Below are 20,441 nucleotides of genomic sequence, written 5' to 3' on the forward strand. Positions count from 1 at the left end.
TAGCTAACATAACACATTTTCGGCCCACCTGAGAGTTTCCGGTGCTTGTTCCCCTCTTGGCGACCACATGCTTGGAGAGACACATGAGAGGTGAGAAGAAAAAACAAAAAACATTTCATATTTAGTGTGTAAAGCCAAGAATTATCCAGTAGCTGCTAGCTAAGTACACAGACAACCCGGAAGTGATCTTCCCCGTACATGTCTGCTTCCTATGCCTGTGCGGTTAGGTAACAGCCACTCTTCGTCAAAAGAACCCATGTGTACACGATTTAAGTTTTTTACAACAAGTTAGGTTTGAACGATTTATCGAGTAAACACAAACGCACAGCTTTTATACAGTATTTTGTCACCGCTGGCGTATTGTAAACGTTTCAAAGATGGATGCCCGGTGTGAGCATGCGCAGTATGGCTTGTCAGATTTACTTCATTTGCAGTTAATTTTACCCCCACAGGTGGCGCACTCGGTGCTTTGAATTGTGTGCATACTCATTTGAAATCATTTCAGATGTTCAACATAAACCCTCCAAACATTTACTCAACTTAAAAGAAAATATGCAATGTAAAGCTCAAACCAACTTGTAAAACTAGTAACACTAGTAAAACAACTCAAGGTTAGTGGGACAAGAAAACACCCAAGGCATACAGCTCATATGGACAAAAACTACTGAAAGTTAGCCATTAAGTCATTTTATTAAAAAAAACACTCAAAAGTAAATGACAGCTATATGTACAGTTTATTAAACAAATATTTGAAGAAGCAAAATAAAGGAGGGGTAATGATAATTGAGGAAGGCACTAGGCTGGTGCAAAGATGAGTTTTAGGTGCATCAAGTAACATTTTGGACTATGATACGTTTTTTTGTTGTTTTTTTTAAAGCTCAACCAGCCTTGGTGCTTTCCTGTCATGTAGATGCTTATTAGGCACTGCTTATTGATTCAAATCATCTACAAAACAAACTTTTTTTCAGCAGCATTCAGTATAGTTGGGCAGGGGATACATTTGTCTCATTTACAGCATTATAGAAAGTTTTACACAAATACTGTACAATACAGTAAAGCACACGAGTTTTGACTCTCAGCGGTGGGTTTAAAATGACCAACTCTCAGGTCATTCCCTCAGAAGCAGAAATTTTTTTTTTTTTTTTTTTGGTCAAAGAGGATAAGGATCAATGTCGCCCGACCCCAAAAAGTACTGTACAAAAACTGAAAGATTAGGAAAGCTACACACATTAATTTATCACAACATGAATCAAAAAAGACCAAATTTTTCTTGATCAAATAACATAGTATACAGTGTTTTTTTGTTACTCATATAAATTTAATCTGAGACCCATTTTCGGGAAAATATGTACATGCTGCAGTTTTAAAAACAAAACAATCACAGTCTCTACGTAGCAACTTGATTGTGGTAAGAATCCCCCCCCCCAAATTATTATACACTTAAATATGGACCACTCTACTGGAGTAAGTAAAAGTACTTAACAGACAAAGCTGCCAAGTTTCAATTGAAACAAAACTCAGTTCAACAACAACAACAAAAATGTTAGTCATGAACATTGAGGCAAATTATCATAAATGCCCTCATCTTCCACACTTCACCCCTTCAGTGGTTGATGACCTCCATAAGTGCCCCACTCAATTTTTGACTGAGAAAACAAATACATTTAAATATTTAAATATTTCAACACAGTTCAAGGCTTTGTTTTGGGGGTCTAATGCCGCTTTTCCACTGCACAGTACCTACCTCGCTGTCAGTGCTTTTCCATTGGTAAAAGCAGGTACTATTTCTGGTGAGCTGGGCTGACACCATGTGGGTGACGCAAACCACTGCTGGCCACTAACCAGTTGCTGTGCCTTACTATGTACGCTGCAGTATTATGCTCCACAGTCGCCCATTTTGCTGCAACACTCCTGTTTTCTTGCTAACCTCGGTCGGGGCGCAGTCAGTGTCGAACTTTGGGAACACTTGACAACTGCCGTCCAAGTCTGGCATGGATGAAATGGCCCAGCGCGCCCTTAGTCTCCTCTCGAATAAACTTCCAAGTCATTCTCCATCCTTCGTTGTTGGCTTTCCTTGTGATGCATTCAATGAGGCTAGTTTATTGCAGTTTGGAGCTGAGGAGGTGGCGCTTTTCTGTTTCTGGTCAGATTGGGGTTCTAAGCAAGCCAACATTTTTAACATTCCAGTTGCCGTGCCCCTGCATTCTCCACTTGTCTGCAGCGCCGCCCCCATTAACGGGTGCATGCTTGAAACCAAAAGTCCAGGGAAATGGCACCCAAGCCTGGCTGGGTGAAATAACTTACATCATTCTCGTCCTCTGTGCTTCGAACGATGCGTTCACTTAGGTTATTGCAGTTTCTCTCTCGACTGTTTTAAGCTACCGTGCAGTGGAAATGTGGTGTTTTAAATCAATTAAAAATAATTAAAAGGTTGTACTCCAACCTTTAATCCTCAGATTACAGTGAAAGTCAATGACCTTAATGGCAGAGGGAGGGATGTACGGTATGTATATTGAGTAACAAATGCAGCAACCATGTCGGAACGTCAAGTTTGACCCAAGACGCTGATTGTATTTTTAAAATGATGGGTTTTTTTGTTTTTTTTTAAAAGTCTGATATGGAAAACGTCTGAGGTGTAGTGTCTGACATCAACGTGGATGCTGTGCTATCGACCTCACAGCATTAAGTTCAGTATGGACTGTAGCCTATTAGCTTTAGCGCTACCCTGTTTACACACACGTACACGCACAGCAGACACAAACCAACAGGCTGGTGCGATCGAGTCGTCAACTCGACAATGATAAAAGTTCATCTCCACTCACGGAGACAAAGAAGGAAGGAAAGTGATCCTCACGGGAGTGACGTCACAACCGCTCGTTTTCTGAGCGAGGTTGTTTTCAAAGAGTTAAGAGAGGGGGGGGCAATGTGGCTAACTACAAACACACAGACTACAGAGTGACACCTCACAGTGTCTTAACCGTCAAGTTTAGAGGTAAAGATGTGTGGCCTCCTCCTCCTCCTCCTCCCTTCTTTCAAGCTCCGCCCCCTCGCCACCTTCTCCAGGACCACGTCGGTCGGTATCAGGGGCTGCTGCCCCCCTCCACGTCGCTGTCGTCGGGGGCCCCCTTGTAAATGGGGCTCTTGGACTGCAGAGCCGGCTCGTATCTGCGCGGGGACGACTGATTAGCGCTGCTGTTCTTGATGCCGTAGAAGAAGTAGATGGCAAAACCTGGGGGGGAGTGAATAATCAACTTTTTCATTTTTCATTTCTCCTCCGATTTCGGATCTACAATTATCACGCATCGCAAAGCATGCAGGAACAATTCAGCCCCTTTTACCGTTTTCTACAAGGGTGCTTCAATTGATATAATGGCGTGTATGTAAAAAGCGTGTGTTTGTGTGCCGATATTGTAGTTTTCTGGAGCAGAGTAACCATACTGATCTTCGTATAATTAGTCTGTGATATGTAGAGTTCAAGTAGGTTTCAAAATAAAAAATATTTACAACAGCTGACATTTTTTGTCATTAAAATCTTGAGTGTCAGCATTATTTATTTTTTGACACTGCAAAAAAAAAAATAAAAAATCAATACCAGCCACCCGAGGATCTAATTGGTACGTAGCATTTATATTAATAATAGTTACCATTTACTTCCATGTTGTTGCTTGCCAATTCTGACACTCGTGTAGTACACATGCATTTTCGGAGCATGCGGGCTGTGTGTGTGTGTTCAGTGGATGCAAATACAGCGATAGCGGGTATGGGTTTGTACCACTTGAAAATACTTTCAATCAGGCCTGCAGAGTAAAATCCAACCACCACCGTTTGATATTTTGCTGTTAAAAGGTGAGCATGAAGGTCAACTGTCATGGTCTCAAAACCTACCTATGACCATCCAGACAGTGAAGCGACACCAGGTGCCCTTGTCAAGCTGCATCATGAGGTAGATGTTGACGAAAACGCTGAAGAGAGGCAACCAGGGAAGCAGAGGGACCTAGAAAAGAGCGGCAATACGATACGATTAACGACTAACATAGCGGTGCTGCCACTTGGGAGTCTTCTGAATAAATACGCAAAAGTGTGTTATGCTTTTTCTTTGGCTTTTTTCCCTGATCCCACAAAGAGGGAAAAGTGTAATGATAACCAGAGAACCAAAAATGAGCTCACAGTTTGAGTGGAGATCCGCTTTGTAAATGAAATGCAAATAGCCCAGCTAACACTAGGAATAAATGCATCCTCACACACAAGATGCCGATGATGCACACATGTACAGTAAATAAAACGTTTTATGATGGTGACAGTTTGACACTGGAACAGATTAACTTTACATTCTCTCCTATGAGCAAAACTGGAAGGAAGTCAACAAGCGTCATGACACTTTGGAGGTTACGCTGTATGGACAAACCTTTTGTATACACACAAACTGTATTTTAGGTCACTAGACTTTTATGACCCTGACGTGGGGAGAAATACCCGCATACGCGCGTGGAAGTTGTTTCCACATGTTCTCAGCTGCTAAATGAAGTGTATCAGCATACCAAAACACAACAAGGGCCATTTTCTATGAAAGCATTACCTTGAAGGTCAGGGCCTCCTTGCTCTCGGGCTGCCTGCAGATGATGATAAGGCAGACGCCGCACAGCAGAGCCAAAATGACACAAGACGCCACTACGACTGCTTGTCCGTTCAGCAGCTGCTGCAGGAAGTTGGCCAGGATAATGCACAGTACGGTGATAAGGACCGCTGCAGAGAGCCAGAAGGAAGAGGTTTGGTTTTTTTTGTTTAAGATACACACTGTGGTGAACGAGGGAGTCACACACGCTCCTTTCCGGGATCTGTACTTACAAATGATGGCAGTGGTGGCGTAGACGATCATCCCTGAAGTCTGCGTGGGGGTCTTGCCGCTCGGGCAGAAGAGCAGCCTGTAGGTGAAAACCTCTCGGAGGGGCTTCTCCTCATTCTCAGTGTACTCGTCACCGCTGTCCCCACCGCTCACTGCCACCTTCTCGCCTTCCACCAGCTCCACCAGCTTCTCTGTCTGGCTGGACGAGTTCAAGGTGCCTGGTTGGTACCTTTTGACAGGAAGGTGCAAGAAGAGTGTTTATTTAGGGGCCAAATTACAGTAACCCCAGCCCCCCAGCCTGAACAAGTCTTGACTCAACAAGTCATTATTGCTACTGAAAAGTGCCGGCCTAAGTTGCCGTTGACATACGTAGTCGACCACTTTTGCTGGCATAAAATTGGAGACCCAAAGAAGTCGATGAAAAAATGTTCTGTTTATGTTGCCACGTATTATAACTACGCAGCGTGAAACGACGCAACTCCTTTCTTTTTGGGAAAAATATTTAAATAATGTCCATGGGGAAGCGGAGGGAGACCCCTCACTTCCCCATGGACCATAGATCGACCGCTTCCCCAAGCACGGTAGCTGGAGGGGTTTACCTGAGGATTAGGACACAGATGGCCACCAATGAGTACGCCAACAGAGTTCCGATGGACATGAGGTCAACCAACGCTGCAAGGTCGAACAGGAAGGCCATCAGAGCTGTGGAGGAGAAAAAAAAACATTTTAGAGAAAATCTTACTAAGGAACTAGATCGTGTAAGGTTTTTTTTCTTTTTTAAAACAGTAAAAAGTAACCACCCCCGGATGTGGTCCCAAAAATAGGTAGCTTACCTGCGACAATGCCTGAAACGATTGTGGCAAGCAGAGGTGTCTTGGTGCGAACATTCATCCTAGATAGAGCACGGAACAGCAGCCCGTCCTCCGCCATGGCGTAGATGACGCGGGGCATGGGGAACATGGAGCCAAGCAAGCTAGGAGAAGATGGTGAAGACAAATTGGTGTGATTTTTTACACCAGGATGGAAGTCATCCCTTACCTGGTGGACAGAGCGCAGAGGGAGCCTACGGCCACAATGTAGCGGGCCGGAGCCCAGCCCACGTACGTAAAGGCCTCAGGCAGAGGGCTCTGGGTGTTGAGCTGGTAGTACGGCATCATGAGGGTCAGGGCGGCAGACACGCCGAAATAGGCGAAGAAGCAGATGAGCAGCGAAGCCACAATGCCGATGGGTATGGAACGCATTGGATTCTTGGCCTCCTCGCCTGTGGGGAGACGAGAAAAATGTAAGGTTGAGAATCAGGTGCTGACTTAGCAAAAGCTTAGAGGTGTTGAAGTCTAATACAAACACCTGAAATTCAAGAATGTGAAGACAATATACGGAATGTTGAATTCACACGCAGGCACGCTGCGGCTCGCTGGTATTGTGTGCGTTTATTTGCAAACATGCAAGGTGCCCTGACACCAAACTCGCTTTTGCGCTGCTCAAGTTACATAAGAAATGGCAGAAAACAGGTGCTGCACAAGGCATGTATCTCAGCCTCCTTCTGTACTTATGTAATCCCACTGGCCTAAAAGCACCCCTTGTGACACGTGACCCAGAACACAACACTTATGTACACTCACTGGACACGACATTGGGTACACTTGCAATCCAAAAAAAATCAGTGTTTCACAACCTTTATTGAGCCGTGGCACATATTATAGAGTACAAAAATCTCATGGTACACCACCAAGTGTGCCAGAATTCCGCGGTGCGAATGACAACAGGTTTATACACAGGTTAATTGTGTAATTAACTGAATTACCTGTGGCACACAACACCAACAATAGAAAAATCAGCCCTGAGAGAAGCGGCTGGCAGTCAAAAGAAACATGCATGACTGGGCTAAAAAGCCAATATTTACATACTTGTGGTGGCGATGCAGTCAAAGCCCACAAAGGCGTAGAAGCATGTAGCAGCACCAGAGAGGACGCCAGCGAGGCCAAACGGAGCAAAACCACCAGTCCCAAATTCCTTTGTCCTGGGTGACAGAAGACAGATGGGTTAAGAATCAAATGCAGACCCCCTAAAGCCAAACAAGAGTATACTGTAGTGAGTACTGACGCTGCAGGTGTGCTGCTGTTGGTATTGTTAAGGTAACTGTTGTAGTCATCCAACGTCAGGTTCCAGTTGGCTGTATCGCCCTTCACGAAGCCCGAGATGATCACGAAGCCCAGAACCACCAAGTTGATACCAGTGAAGATTTTGTTCACCAGCGCCGACTCACTCACACCAAAGGCCAGGAGTCCTGAAGGCACAAAAGTTCAAGACGTGACGGTTCACATCAGCAGCAAAAGGTCAATCGTGGAGCGTGGGCTGGGATGTCACCATTCCCAACGCCAGTCATCAGTGTTCCTGTGTAGGTGAGGGTGGGAACATAGATCCACCGGTAAATTGAGAGCTTTGCCTTCCGGCTCAGCTCTCTCTTCACCACGACAGTCCGGTCACTCTTTCCCAATCCGGAGAGAGCAATCCACCCTTTTCTCAGGTTCTCAGTCGGCTTTTCTATATTGACATTTTATGTATTATTGTTATTACTTACTATTAATGAGTATTTTAGTCTTCAACGTCACAACTCAGCTACTTAGTTTATAATCAAAATATTTTTATTATCAAAAAAGAATGCAAGGACTCAAAACTGCTGACTGTCCAATTTTTTTTCCCCCACATTTCCTTGGAATTTTTCCGCACTTTGGGATGCCCTGTTTCGTATGTTTTTTTTTTTCCACTTGAATTTTTTTTCTTTCTATTAGTCCCTCCAGTATTGGCCCTTTTCAGTCCATGAAAATTCAACTAAAATACGATAGAATTTTATCTTCATTTGAAATGCGATTTTTTTAATTTGTAAAAAAAAACAAAAACAAAACAAAAATGTTAGACTGGAAAACATTTCAGTCGAAACTTTGAATGGGCCACCCTTGCACTTACCCCCGGTACGGCACTGTATTCTTGAAGGTCACTATGTTATCAGAACCTCGACGCTGGGATCGATTTGCCCACTGTATCGGTGATGTCAACATTAGGATCATTCCACCCACCTCTTTTTGTGGTTTGCATTTGCCCTCTGCGGCACGCAGTGAGTATTGGATTCCTCACTAATTACTCAAAGTTATTTTATGGACCAAGACAGCATTACTGTCGCACCCTAATTTTACTTTATTGTGTGCATAACAAAGTCCATCAATAGAAATGCATTCGGTTCATTGCATTTTGTACCGTTGAATGTTTATTTCAGAATGAATTCACAATGAAGTGAAGAAAAGGTTAAAGACTGTACGTTAATTGTTTTACAGTTGTTTTACATGCGCATGTTGCATTAAGAGTTGTAATTTAAGTTCGCTAAATTCTAGATTTTATTTTGAAGTTTAAAGATGCTTTTATTATGAAGGGACGTTTACCGGTCACAGTTACACAAAATCTTACACTATTACTTAAACTTACTCTATTATTTTTCCTGTTGAACAGCCCTGGACCAGGGGTCTGCAACCCGCGGCTCCGGAGCGCATTCAGGTTTTTTATGCTTCCGCTTCGGCTCCAACTGCTTTATGCTTCTGTGTTGTCACTACGCCGTCTCTTCTGACACCGACATGAGCTTTTCAAAGTTCTGCGCTGTAGTTGAGCATGTATCATGCGGTCCTCCACCAAAGTGCAAGGGGCAGTGTTTTCTGGTGAGTCAACTCGACTATTTTGCTTGTTAGCTTCCTTTGTCGCTAATGAACAGTGGCGACTAGAGTAACATGGCTAGTGGTACTGGGACTGAAACTAATCGATGTGTTACAACACTTTTATTGCGAATATTCATCCGAAATTGGTGGAGAAGGTTGAAGAAAAGGCTTATGGAACATGACTAATTGCCAGGTGGCAACCGGTGTCGTCACTGTGTCAGACGAAACAGGAAAACAGAAAAGGAACGTGACAATACGCTTACAGAAACTATATACTTAGTGTTGCTTTCAGTTTAGTGGTCAACCCTAGGACCCCAAAACAATGTACACTGTAGACTTACCAGTAAGTAGAAGCACCAGTATGAGGGCAAATAAGTCGGGGTACTCCGCCAACACTTGTCCAGGCACTTTCATGGTCATGGAGGCTTTAAAGAAAACAGAGATCTTCTGCTCGACTAGGTTATCGAATGTGGAGCTCCATGCGCGGGCCACACTTGCAGTGCCTGGAAGGAAGGTTAAGAAGTTAGTAGAGGCAGATGGTAGAGTGGAAATTCGCAAATGTTCAAGTAAAGAGTCAGCGCTCACCAATCACATAAGAGAGAATGAGGTTCCACCCAGTGATGAAGGCCCAGATCTCTCCGACTGTCACATAGCTGTAAAGGTATGCAGAACCCGTCTTAGGGACGCGGGCTCCGAATTCGGCATAGCACAGGCCGGCCAACATGGAGGAGAGTGCAGCAATGAGGAAGCACAGCACGATGGCGGGCCCGGCTTTCTCTCGAGCCACCTCGCCGGCGAGCACATACACACCGGCGCCTAGCGTGGAGCCTACCCCCAAGGCGATAAGGTCCAGGGTGGACAGACATCGGGCGAAGCGCGTCTCTTCGGCGTCAAAGTCCAAAGTACGGCGACGCAGGAGCATTTTTCCAAAATCGGACAGCTTGCTGGCCATATTTGCTGTGTGTGTGGGTGCTGTGTGATTTGATCCCTCTTTAGTGTGATGGACACAAGGCGCGGACAAACTTTGAGCAGATGGTGTAGGTGAAGCTGTTTGAATATTAGTCCACGTAGGTGTGTTCAGGGCAGGATAAAGCGAGCAGGCCTGTGGCAGCAGTGACTTAAGACCTGTGAAAGAAGCAAAGAGAAAACTATTCAGCAACTGCCAACGTTTCTCGGCGCTTGGCAGCGTGCAGCACAATGTGGGAATTTTTTTTCCAGGACAAGCTGTTGCTGAGGCTACTTGCAAGTAGGCTTCTTGCGGTGAAGTAAAACCCACACACAGCATCTTAAATGTTCCCACCTTCACAGCTACTTGCCTAGTTGCACAGAATGTCTCGAAGGAGGAGGGTTCGAAAGTTTGAAAACCCTCCAGGAAATAATTCTCCTCGGCTTTAGCAGCGACCGACAAGCCGATCATAAAGTTTGGAAAGGACCCAGAATACGTTGCACCACTTCCAGAACCTGTTTCGGCTGCGGTTATGCAACTTCCAGGAATTCATACAGCCACCTCTTTGAAGACATGACACAGCACAGCCTTTAATTTGATTTGGTTTTGACAAATAAACCTGGCGTAGTGCATAATGTGTTCAAAGAAACAAGACCAAGACTTAGTAGTAGAAGGGCCCCTGGGCCCTTCTACTACTAGAGTTGTGTTTTCTCAGTAGCTAGAGATGCGCAGGGAGAGGCCTGGGAACGCCACAGGCAGTGCTGGGAACACATGGTTTAATATCTGCGAGCTAATATCAACAGAGGAGAAGAAAACAGCAGTTTGATAAGGCAAAGCAGCCGCCTGCAGCGAAGCTGGATAAATACACACATAAACTGCATGTAATAAAACAGGCACCTTCTCTATTGTAAACACTTTGTGTAACCCGAGAGCAGGTGGTTGCTGACTTTTTGGAAATCAGTTCAACTTTACTCACTGCCCTTGGATGATGTTTAGCAATCAAGTGTCTCAAGGGAATAGCGCGAAGGACGACAGAGGACGAAAAACATGTGTGCGTGTGCCCAACAGAGCAGCTCACAACACAACATGTGACCGTGTCCATTGCAGTGCCCTTCTGTTTGTATTTGGAGGCACCCTGATCACCTGACTTAGTCAACACAAGCTTTGACGTGGACTGACGTGAGCTCCCAACCCAAAATGCGCGCAATGTACTAAACTGCAGGTCAGTGACACCTGTGGTATGTTCCGGCTAGCAGCACCACGGCAATGTCATGCTCGGGTAATTTTGGATGCAAACTCTTATGTAGAAAAAAATACGATGCAATAACTAGATAAATGTTATACACCGGTGCCTTGGTTAACGTCATTAATCCGTTCCAGAAGGTCCGGCTCAAAACAAATCAGACCTTAACCAAAGCCAATTTTCCCATAGAAAATCATGTAAATCCAATTCAAGGTTTCCCATAGGATTTGTTTAAGCTGTGGTGGTGGGCTGCATGGGGGGCCGCAATGCCACTGCTGTGTCATGCCCCTGCTGCGTCTGCATTTTTTATGACACATAATTTTTATCACTTATTTAACTTTTTTTGATAACCAGCGGAATAACATGAATCGAGAACATTGCAAAACTGTTAATTTAATGGCAAAAGTTGCTGAGAGCACTTAAAGTCAGTCTAAAATGCTGAGCCTCCTTTTGTCACAGTCCAATAGTACTATGTGACAAGTACAAAACTACAACATTTTGTACTATATGGACCCTATATGGGAAATGAATGAAATACATGGAAAATTAATTGTTAAATAATATATTTTTTAGTTAAAAATAACACAATTAACAAGATAAAATCATTGTAATATTTTTGTTATAGAAAACTCTCCTGTATAAACAGTAGAAATCAATGGTTATGATAGCAGAGATGTATCCAACTTGCAGCGCTATGAAAGCTAGTTTGACAAAAAAGAGGTGAGCTATTTGCACTTTATTAAAAATCAAATCTCCACCCAGTGTGCTCATTTGTCATTAAATACAGGTGTCATGTTTGAATGTTTGAACACTTACAATACTAAGAGGTGAAGCAAATATGAACATAATAGCCACTTGTAGCTTGCCCGTGGGACAAAAACGAGAGCCAGGCAAAATGTGTAAACAAAGATGCCAGAGTGTCATTTGAGATTGAAACGTGAGCGATCACACACGCTGGCATAGATAGGCTTAGCCTGCGACAAGCTGTCATCAATTGAGTACACATTTTACAGTCTATTTTTCATTCTCTCAATAATAAGAAACAAAGTGAACTTGGTCACACATGCGCAAGTGCCAACAGGCAGCCGGTTTATCAAAATAAAGCATAGTGAAACATTTTTATGATATTTAAATTGCTTTCAAGCTAACTGTGGTCAATATGGGCCTAAATAATAAGCTATGTTTTTAAGGTGTGGCGGCTTTTAATTCGTCGTTGCACTGTGCCACGATCAATTACATGTAGCGGAAACTCTGCAATTTATGTTAACACGAAACACATTTTATATACAATAATTAGTTTTACATGCAGAAAATGATGCAAAAATAATTACAGATGACAAATAAGTGGACAACTGAACATTTAACATCAATTTTACGTAGTTTAGTTGGAAAAAAACACAAAACCATCAACTAACAAAATAACACAAAATAAACAATTCTGTTGCAACCACAATTTCCAAAAATGTAAAAAAAAAATATAAAACTAAATATCAACGTTCTAGAACCACCTAAGGAAAAACATTACTTCGAAAATGAGAAGTGACAGTATTTGTGGCTACGCATGGCGCCTATTTCCTTAATTTTGGGGTATCGGCGACCGGTCGATCCTTGCATATGAAACCCAAACAACACGTTCAATACAACACACCTCATTGGCCATTTAAGAAACCACTGCACGGTAGAATATGTATCATTTGAAGCTAGCAATGTAAACTAAAGCTAGTGGGAGCAAAGAGCCAGGCAGCGGCTGTTTCACTCTAGTCCGTTACTTACATAACCACCAGGAGTGGACGGTTAAAGCTGTATTTGCTCACTTGAACTTTATTCAGAACTTTGCAGCAGGTACAATCCTCACATACAACTAGCCCAGCTCCCTTCCGGCCGAGCATTACACTCAAAAGGTTCCCCCCGGCAACTTGTGCTAACTCGAAACATATACATAACAATCCTATATAAGTGCGGTGTATCGGCCAAAAGTCGTGTCGGCGGGTCAAGCTGTTTATAGATCAGTGATCAATCAGAAAATTGTAATCGGCGCACCCCTACTTGTGGCCAGGACGGAAACATTGCCTCGTTGCTGGTTATGGCAGTGTACTTGTCACAAGGTGCGAAAGCCTCAAAGAGCTCACCAATGTTTGTATATACAAATGCTTCAGGTCACAGACAAAACAGGATCAAACAATATTTCCACTTCAAATAATGTGTAAATTTGGTACACTCTTTTTCCGCAGCATTCCGGACGGGAGTCGTCACGGCTATTTAAAACATTAAAACAATATACCCAACAAATCAAAGCGCGGCCAGTCTGTTCGGGGTATCAAAGCCGATATCCTGCCTAGTAGTTACTGTCAAACAATGAAATAAAAGCTCAACAGAGGTACAAGACAATAAACATTGGATAGGAAACTGGTACATGTTCCCACACTGTACCGGGAAATCTGAATGTCAATAAGACTTTAAGTTCAAAATGATGATGCACATTGTCTACTGTATGAGCTCACTTTGTCAAGTCCCACCTTGAGACACTTCTGTCTCGTCGACGAGCAGCTAATCTTTTCCTTGTGCTTTTCACGTGGCCTCTCCCGCCTTGTGCAAGCGAGCCAGGTTGTGCGGAGGTGTGGCTTTAGGAATGCAGCGTCTGGAAACTAACACGCCACATGCTCAACACCCCTCTGCATAACGCTACACTACTACAACTATTTCCTCATGCTGATCAAAACGAAGTCATGATTACAACTTTCTTGCATGTCCTGCTTTTCACTGTGCTCGAACAGCTGCCATGGACTGGACTCCTTAGGAAGATTAACTTGAAAAGCCACAACAAACATGTGAACCTAATTATAGCTTGCAATTCTTCCTCTGTCAACTTGCATCAGAAACGTTACACGTCTCAACAACCACAATGCAGAATTTGACAACGTTGGAAAACCAGTGACAATACTTCTAACTCTGTGGCAGCAGCATTGGGGGAAAAAAATGGTGGAGACAATTTTCACGAACACCGACACAAACTTGTGCACGTGTGCGGCGTAGCCGCGTCTCCTTGCCAGTTACATATGATAACCGCCACCTTTTATATAAGAAATCAATAGAAAGACTCGCACACTCGCTCAAATAACGACGTATAGATAAGATCAATAAAATTAATTTTTAAATAAAAGCACAGTGTATAAATGTATCTTTAAACAACCTCTGTTGGTGCTGGAGAGAAAGTACAATTAACTTCACCTTAAATGGTAGGGGAAACTGTATGTAATGAGTTTGAACAACAGTCCGGTCTAATCCAAACAGAAAGAACATCATGTTCAGTAGCCCATAAGACTAAACATCCACTGCAAAGAGCTAATGTGACCTTGCGTAACCCTGGTAGGTGGATCAGAACACGCCTGAGTGTGCAGACCATTCATCTCCCACACACACGTTACAGGTTACCCTTTGAGGCACAATGTATGTTTGTATGTTTAACGTCCGCTATAGCTTATCATGAAGGCTCTGCATGTTTGCACAGGAGTGTTTGAACTAGAGTACGTGCGGACCGGTCGGTCAACCACCGAACTGCCTGCACTGAGTGACCCTTGAAGCCACCGGGGTGGATACAACAGCCCCCGCCCCCAAAATGTCTGCTGAGTGGGAAATGGTATCCGACAAAATGGAAAAACGTGTTCACTCTCCCATGAACAGTCGGTTGACGCCCCGAGAAGAATGAAAGAAAAAAACAAAATTCAAACGTAACAATTGAGGAAAATCCTGCATCTCCACGTTATGGTGCTTTTTGACTTTTGAACGTAATAGTATCATACTCGCCTGCATGTGTACTGTTAAACGTAACTTAACAAATAATGAAAACATGCTTTATAACACCATGTTTATAACCAGTATCGCTATGTGTTGCCGGAACTCTCCACTTCAGACCACACCTACCCCATTCACTTCCGAAAAATAGTCACATCAGAGCTGCAAGATAGATTTGTGCTACAGATGAATATCAGTCGTAGGTGAAGTGTTTATAATAAATACGTTGCAGAAACGTGTTTTGCCGTCAAGCAGTGACATGGGAGCCATCTCTTTAGACGTTTTGTAAATGCTTTGAGGCGATGCCGGTGCATCTCTGCCTCAGTGTCGCTCTTCTGGTTTGTTTTTTTGTGTGATGTTTGCTTTTTCTGTCTTTTTACACTTATAACATGTAATTAGCCCCCGAGTGGGGAGAAGTTATAATACCAAAAAGATATTTCAGATATACTAAGTAGAGCCCAACCGATTTATCGGCAGGCCGATTATGCTGTATAACCGATTAATCAATATGAGTGAATATGTAACCGATATTAACTCTTTTTTTGCTGCATGGAGATTCTGTCGCTCCGTTCCTGTGTCTCTATCTGTGCTGCTCCCTGCCCGAGTGCCTGGCCCCACCCCACCCCCACACACAGATAGAGCAGAGAGGTGCCACTCAGCCTGCCTCGCTCACTCGGCTGCAGCAGAGGAACGGCGAAACAAACTACTTTTTTTTTTTTTAACACCATAGTAAGCTGTGACTTTGTAAAATAATATAACACTAAACTTTAGTGCCACGTTGTCAGGGCCCCGTCAAGGAGACCATTCTAGTTTTTTCCCCCGCAAGTTTTAGAGACCGTTAACGTTGCAGGTTGCATCTCCGTGAGATAAACATAGATTTTGTGTATTATTAGAATTCATGTTCATGTTACAGTAAGCTCTTTTTTCATATATCGGCAGATATATCGGTTATCTTATGTTTTTCAGCCCCTGGTAACGGTATCAGCGCCAAAAACCCCATATCGGTCGGGCTCTTAATATTCAGTCCTTAAAATACTTTGCTCTTGGAATCTGGCAAGCATTGCCACTGCAACCGAGAGTTTTACAACTGAAAGTAAAAGATTATTAACCTGCACGTCACATGAGCGGCAAAGTCATCTTATCTGCGGAATACTACACCAATTTGTGACAACTACAACGGCTCTCACTAACCATTAACTCAAGAGTCAAATGGATCGGTGTGAAGCCACAAAGAGTCAATGGCATCTCTAATTATAAAGTGTCATATTCTAGGCCCCGTCCTCATTGCTGTAAGGACGACCGCTGAGCATGGATCGGTGAATCCAAATTAAAAATTAAAATGGCTGCTGGCAAGGATTTTCCTACATTCTGAAATTAGGTGTGCCACGCATTCCTCTTGCATAGTTCCAGTTTACCTTCAATTTAAATCCTCATCGGCGCACACACTATAAAGCAAGAATAAACATGCTTCATTGTTATTACAAACATAATCACTTATACCTAAGCTCTACATGCATTATATCAACAAACTGCTCCTGCTATAAAACAAGCAACATTTGCAGTGAGCAGTGGTTCAACAGTTCACAGAAATTGCAGAACCACAGCCCTTGTAAGACTGTATACAAAACACACCTTGTACAATCCCCTTACATTGCAACACCATGAATCAGTCATACTGCCGAGCATTCATACTGTAACTCAACAACTGTACTTTGTAACTCAAAAACTAATGAAAAAAAAACACGTCCGCGCTACTAAATACTACAATATGATTTATTCCAGACTGTGTCCTTTGGAGTTACTATTTGGCTAAAACATCAACATGGAAAGTCCCATAAACTTTACCACATCGTTACATTCGAATGCTGAGAGTGTTTTAATAACCATTTTAATCCGACAAATTATATATTTCACATTTTAGCATGGCTGAACACCGGCTGATGCAACACACGCATGGCAGGGTAGCTCTTGACAGTCTAGTGGGGAACATTAACCCGGAGGATGACTCACTTTTATGGCATTTATCTTGTCCTGAGAAGACGATAAATGTAAATTTGTTCGAATGTTTAAATGGGTTTACTTACGATATTTAGCTATCCATAAGGCTGGTAAAGCGACTGTCAGCGACAGAAATAGCAGCTAGCTACGTGGCTCACTCGACTTCAGCGTGATGCTAATGTTGCTTTCACTGTTTACCTAAAGAACGTAGGAATTTTGCAATGCTGTTGTAAGAGTCATAACTAATATATAATTAGATACCACGTTAGGCTCCAGCGCAGCCATTTGAATGATTTAAAGATCATGTTAGGTATATAGGTCCATGACCTGAAATGCCACCTATGTTATTTGACAGTTCCGACGTTACTGTTGTGTTGGACAGACCAAACCATAATTTGGCTTCAGATGACCCTTTGTTCTTACAGCGAGTGATTCAACCTTTGGGCAATGGTGAGTCACTGTTACGAACAAGCACACACATACACACACACAAATCTAGCCTGAATTAATAAACATTACTACGACAGATCGTAGAAAATCCCACATTCCGTGTAGCCTGTGAAAGTAGCATTACAATAATCCCCACGCCTAGCAACACTACTATAAACTGTGTGACGGCGTGTACCAAAACAATGAATGAAAACACAACAAAGTCAGTTAGCTACACCATAAAGCATAACATCAAATGCTTAGGAAACATTCATCATTAAGTTTCGTGTTTTTTTCTCACGTTTTTTCCCCAAAGCAGCAGTGGTCCTGTTACATCAGCTGATTGCCGCTCAAATTGTAAATAAAGCAAAAAGACGAAGTCGTTACGTTTACAAAATCGGAGGAAAAAGGCAAAACACTATTGTATTAAAAACAACCACAACATTTTGGTTTTATTCTAAAATTAGTGTTAATTCTTAAAAGGAGGATGATTGCGTCAGTCTACCGCCAAAACAGTTGTCGCCATGTTTTTTCTTTCTTTTTTTTTTTACAGCATACATCAGTGAACAGAGAATGGTGTTACCTTCAACGTCTTTGGCTTGAAAACGCAGAGAAGATGCATGAAATGAAACATGAAATATCTCGCTGGGTAGATAGTGCATGTGGTTTTGATCGGCTTCAAAGATGGGGCGTATAAACAAAGTGACGTCCATAGGGGCGGGGCTTTCCATTCATTGTTGAAAGTCTTGGAGTCTTTACATTTCCTTTGAATGATAGCTGAAAGAATACAAAGTAACAGACAATAATTTATATATATATATATATATATATATATATATATATATATATATATATATATATATATATATATCTGCGAGATCAACTGTATATGCACGCGCTTTGCCATAGTAGTAATGTCCATATAAGGAAATGCGCGTCAGGCTCGTGCTTCCTTGAGGCTATCTTTGGTGTAAGCTTACAGACACTACTGTCTGCTGTTGCTATTAGGCCTGCATCCAAAGAAAATGTGCCTAAATAAACTTATTGCACGTTTTTTAGATAGCTCCATATATTACTGTTGCCAGTATACATGTCCTGAATGAAGTCTGTTAAAGGTTTAACCATGTGTCATGTAATTGCTATCATCAAACAGATTCCTCAATACATGCACAAAGTTTTCACGTAGGCGTTCTAGCTCTTCTGGTTATTTCCATGGTACTTTAATACAAGCTTTATTTGCTGTCATGCATTTTGGTCACCTAGCAGTAGAACAACTGCATCAAAGACAATAGTAAACAAACATAGCTAGCATTCACACAGACCCTTGTCACTGACAACGCTCTACTGTTATAAAATGGATAGGCCGACAGACAGATAGATTGCATTAACAGCTGTGGCTGTAGGCAACCTCCTGATGTATTTTTTAAATTAACTCCACAAGATGGCAGCACTTGAAAATGCATGAGTGGTCAGCATCCAGCAGCTTTATCAACCTCTGCATGCACTTTAAAATGTTGCCACTCAGCTTGTTGGTGTTAGACTTGCTGCACTGCCGTTTACAATGAACTCATCAGCACCATTAATGAGGGCTGAGCAGGTTACTCCTTATTTTGTTGTGACTTTGTTGTGATATACTTGTTAATAAATGACCATGTGGTCAGAGATAGGTGTGTTTTTTTGGAAATAGCAGCCCCGATTCCAACTATCGCCTGCTTCCAATTACGTTCCATCTACGATTAGAGCATTTACGGTATCAATGAAAGATGCAATTCAGCTTGTGGCATGTTTTCATTGAAGATATAGGAAAAATATGCAACAAGCAAAAAAACAAAAGTGAAATGAATTGCTCTGCTCATCTTTTGTGACAACGGTGTGTGTGGCAATGCATGATGAGTCAAACATGTACACACCCAGACTCTGGAATAAGGAATCGTTCTTTGCTCTTGTTTTGCTCACAGCAACTTGATTGACCTTCAGGACTCTAACCGCGCTAACTTGACACCAAAATGGATTCCCTAATAGAAAACCCTATCTTTTTTGGAAAGGGGGCGGCAGTTGTATCACCTTTTGTTCTTGCCCAGCCTCGCTGCTTAGGCTGCTGCTCTTTCGATTTATTTCCACTTTATCAAGCTAACCCCCAATAGGTGTCTCTACAAAGACGGACGTCATTGCAGAGCCTGGGAGGGCTCCAGCGCTCGAACCGCTAACAAAACACAACCTAATCTCTGCCTTGGACCGCTATGCCCATCATGTTTGTCCACTTTCATTTCTCTGGACAAGACCAGAGCACATCAAAGCTGGTTTGTTTGACCGGTCTCCCTTCCAGTTGAAGACGAAGGTCGGCCCTCCGTAGCACACATTACTGGATTTAAAGCTATAACAATATAATGATATTAAAAATATAAGATAATTTATTAAATACATTTTGGTCATTTGGCAGAACAATTGCATCAAAGACAATGCAAACTTTGCATTATGAACATCGGATCCTCGTAGAGTGAGCCCTCCTGTCGTCTCCCCCTGTCTTTGTCCCTGTATGTGGAGGCACGGCTACCTCGGCTAGCAGCCAATTAGCCTCGTGAGCCAGCATACGCTAACTTGAATGACGGCACAAAAGCGATAGTTTCTAAGGCAAATGCCACACCCCCAGTGTGGGAATATTTTGGTTTTAAACAGAATGAACAAGGTGAGCGCGTGAACACCGACAAACCGTGGTGTCGCATTTGTTCGAAAGTAGTGACGAGTGTACACAGTGTTGCTCGTTACATTGCAAAGGAAATGCAACATTTCGGCAAATGTTAAAAAAATGTTTGACAAACAGTACGAATGGCAACTGGACAATTATCGACCAGCAAAATCTGTTATCGTGACAGGCCTAGATCTTCGAGTCACTGACAACCTGCAGTATATTCCAAACACAATTGTGTCCAATTATAGTCACGTCTGCTTTGGATCACCTGCCGTTCGACATCACAAGATCCCTATTCTGGTTAATCCACCTGTGGCCAGAATGCCCTTTTTTTCCTGCTTAATCCCCTACTGTGAGAGAGCAACAACAGGAAGGAGCTGTAGTGAAACAAAAAGGCCCACTGTTCCTAGTGAAGTAGGCCCCCCCCCCCCCCCCCATCTTATTATATAAACTGAGACTGATTTCCAAATCTAGATAAAAATGCACTTTCAGAATGCAAATGTCCATCTACGTATTTCAAACATCTTATGAACCAGGAAGTAGTAACCGATATATAGACAAACAACACTGACATGGCACGCCATGACTTTTTTACTTTTATTAAATTGTCTCGTTTTGCTTTTTGTGTCGCAACAGAACTGTTCGTCCCAGACCATAATAAAAAATGGTACAGTCCTGTCATCATATGTTCTCTTCCATGAACCAGAGAGTAGCCTGTGAGCTAACAAAAGTATTGAAAACCCATCACAAATACATCACTCCTCTAAATTTATATTCTTTTTTTTGCTGTTTGAGTT

The 20,441-nt window shown here is 42.7% G+C and overlaps 1 protein-coding gene across 2 annotated transcripts; it reads right to left on the bottom strand.

Moving 5' to 3' along the window:
* Positions 1–671: 671 nt before the first annotated feature.
* On the bottom strand, positions 672–17,680 carry slc7a3a (solute carrier family 7 member 3a). Of its 2 annotated transcripts, none has more exons than XM_054754496.1 (12): positions 17,539–17,680; positions 9,133–9,672; positions 8,889–9,050; positions 6,947–7,130; positions 6,751–6,863; positions 5,882–6,104; positions 5,677–5,816; positions 5,443–5,545; positions 4,846–5,072; positions 4,577–4,743; positions 3,886–3,994; positions 672–3,229 (listed from the first exon to the last, which is right to left on the bottom strand). In XM_054754496.1, the coding sequence occupies exons 1-12, from the start codon at positions 17,666–17,668 to the stop codon at positions 3,081–3,083; spliced, it is 2,247 nt and encodes a 748-aa protein (XP_054610471.1). In that variant the 5' UTR covers positions 17,669–17,680; the 3' UTR covers positions 672–3,080. The 2 variants fall into 2 exon arrangements, with proteins under 2 accessions (XP_054610471.1, XP_054610473.1); XM_054754498.1 differs by lacking the exon at positions 17,539–17,680 and adding an exon at positions 16,613–17,502.
* Between the last annotated feature and the right edge of the window lie 2,761 nt (positions 17,681–20,441).

This window comes from Dunckerocampus dactyliophorus, chromosome 16 (assembly GCF_027744805.1).
Source record: "Dunckerocampus dactyliophorus isolate RoL2022-P2 chromosome 16, RoL_Ddac_1.1, whole genome shotgun sequence".
Classification (NCBI taxonomy): Eukaryota; Metazoa; Chordata; class Actinopteri; order Syngnathiformes; family Syngnathidae; genus Dunckerocampus; species Dunckerocampus dactyliophorus.

Bases quoted from the DNA above. Each gene is read 5' to 3' on its own strand.
- slc7a3a (XM_054754496.1), bottom strand. From the start codon at position 17,668: ATGGACGTCACTTTGTTTATACGCCCCATCTTTGAAGCCGATCAAAAC. The intron at 5,817-5,881 runs GTAAGGGATGAC...ATCTTCTCCTAG, and splicing joins CTCTGCGCTCTGTCCACCAG to CTTGCTTGGCTCCATGTTCC. The intron at 4,744-4,845 runs GTAAGTACAGAT...GGCTCTCTGCAG, and splicing joins CGCCACCACTGCCATCATTT to CGGTCCTTATCACCGTACTG.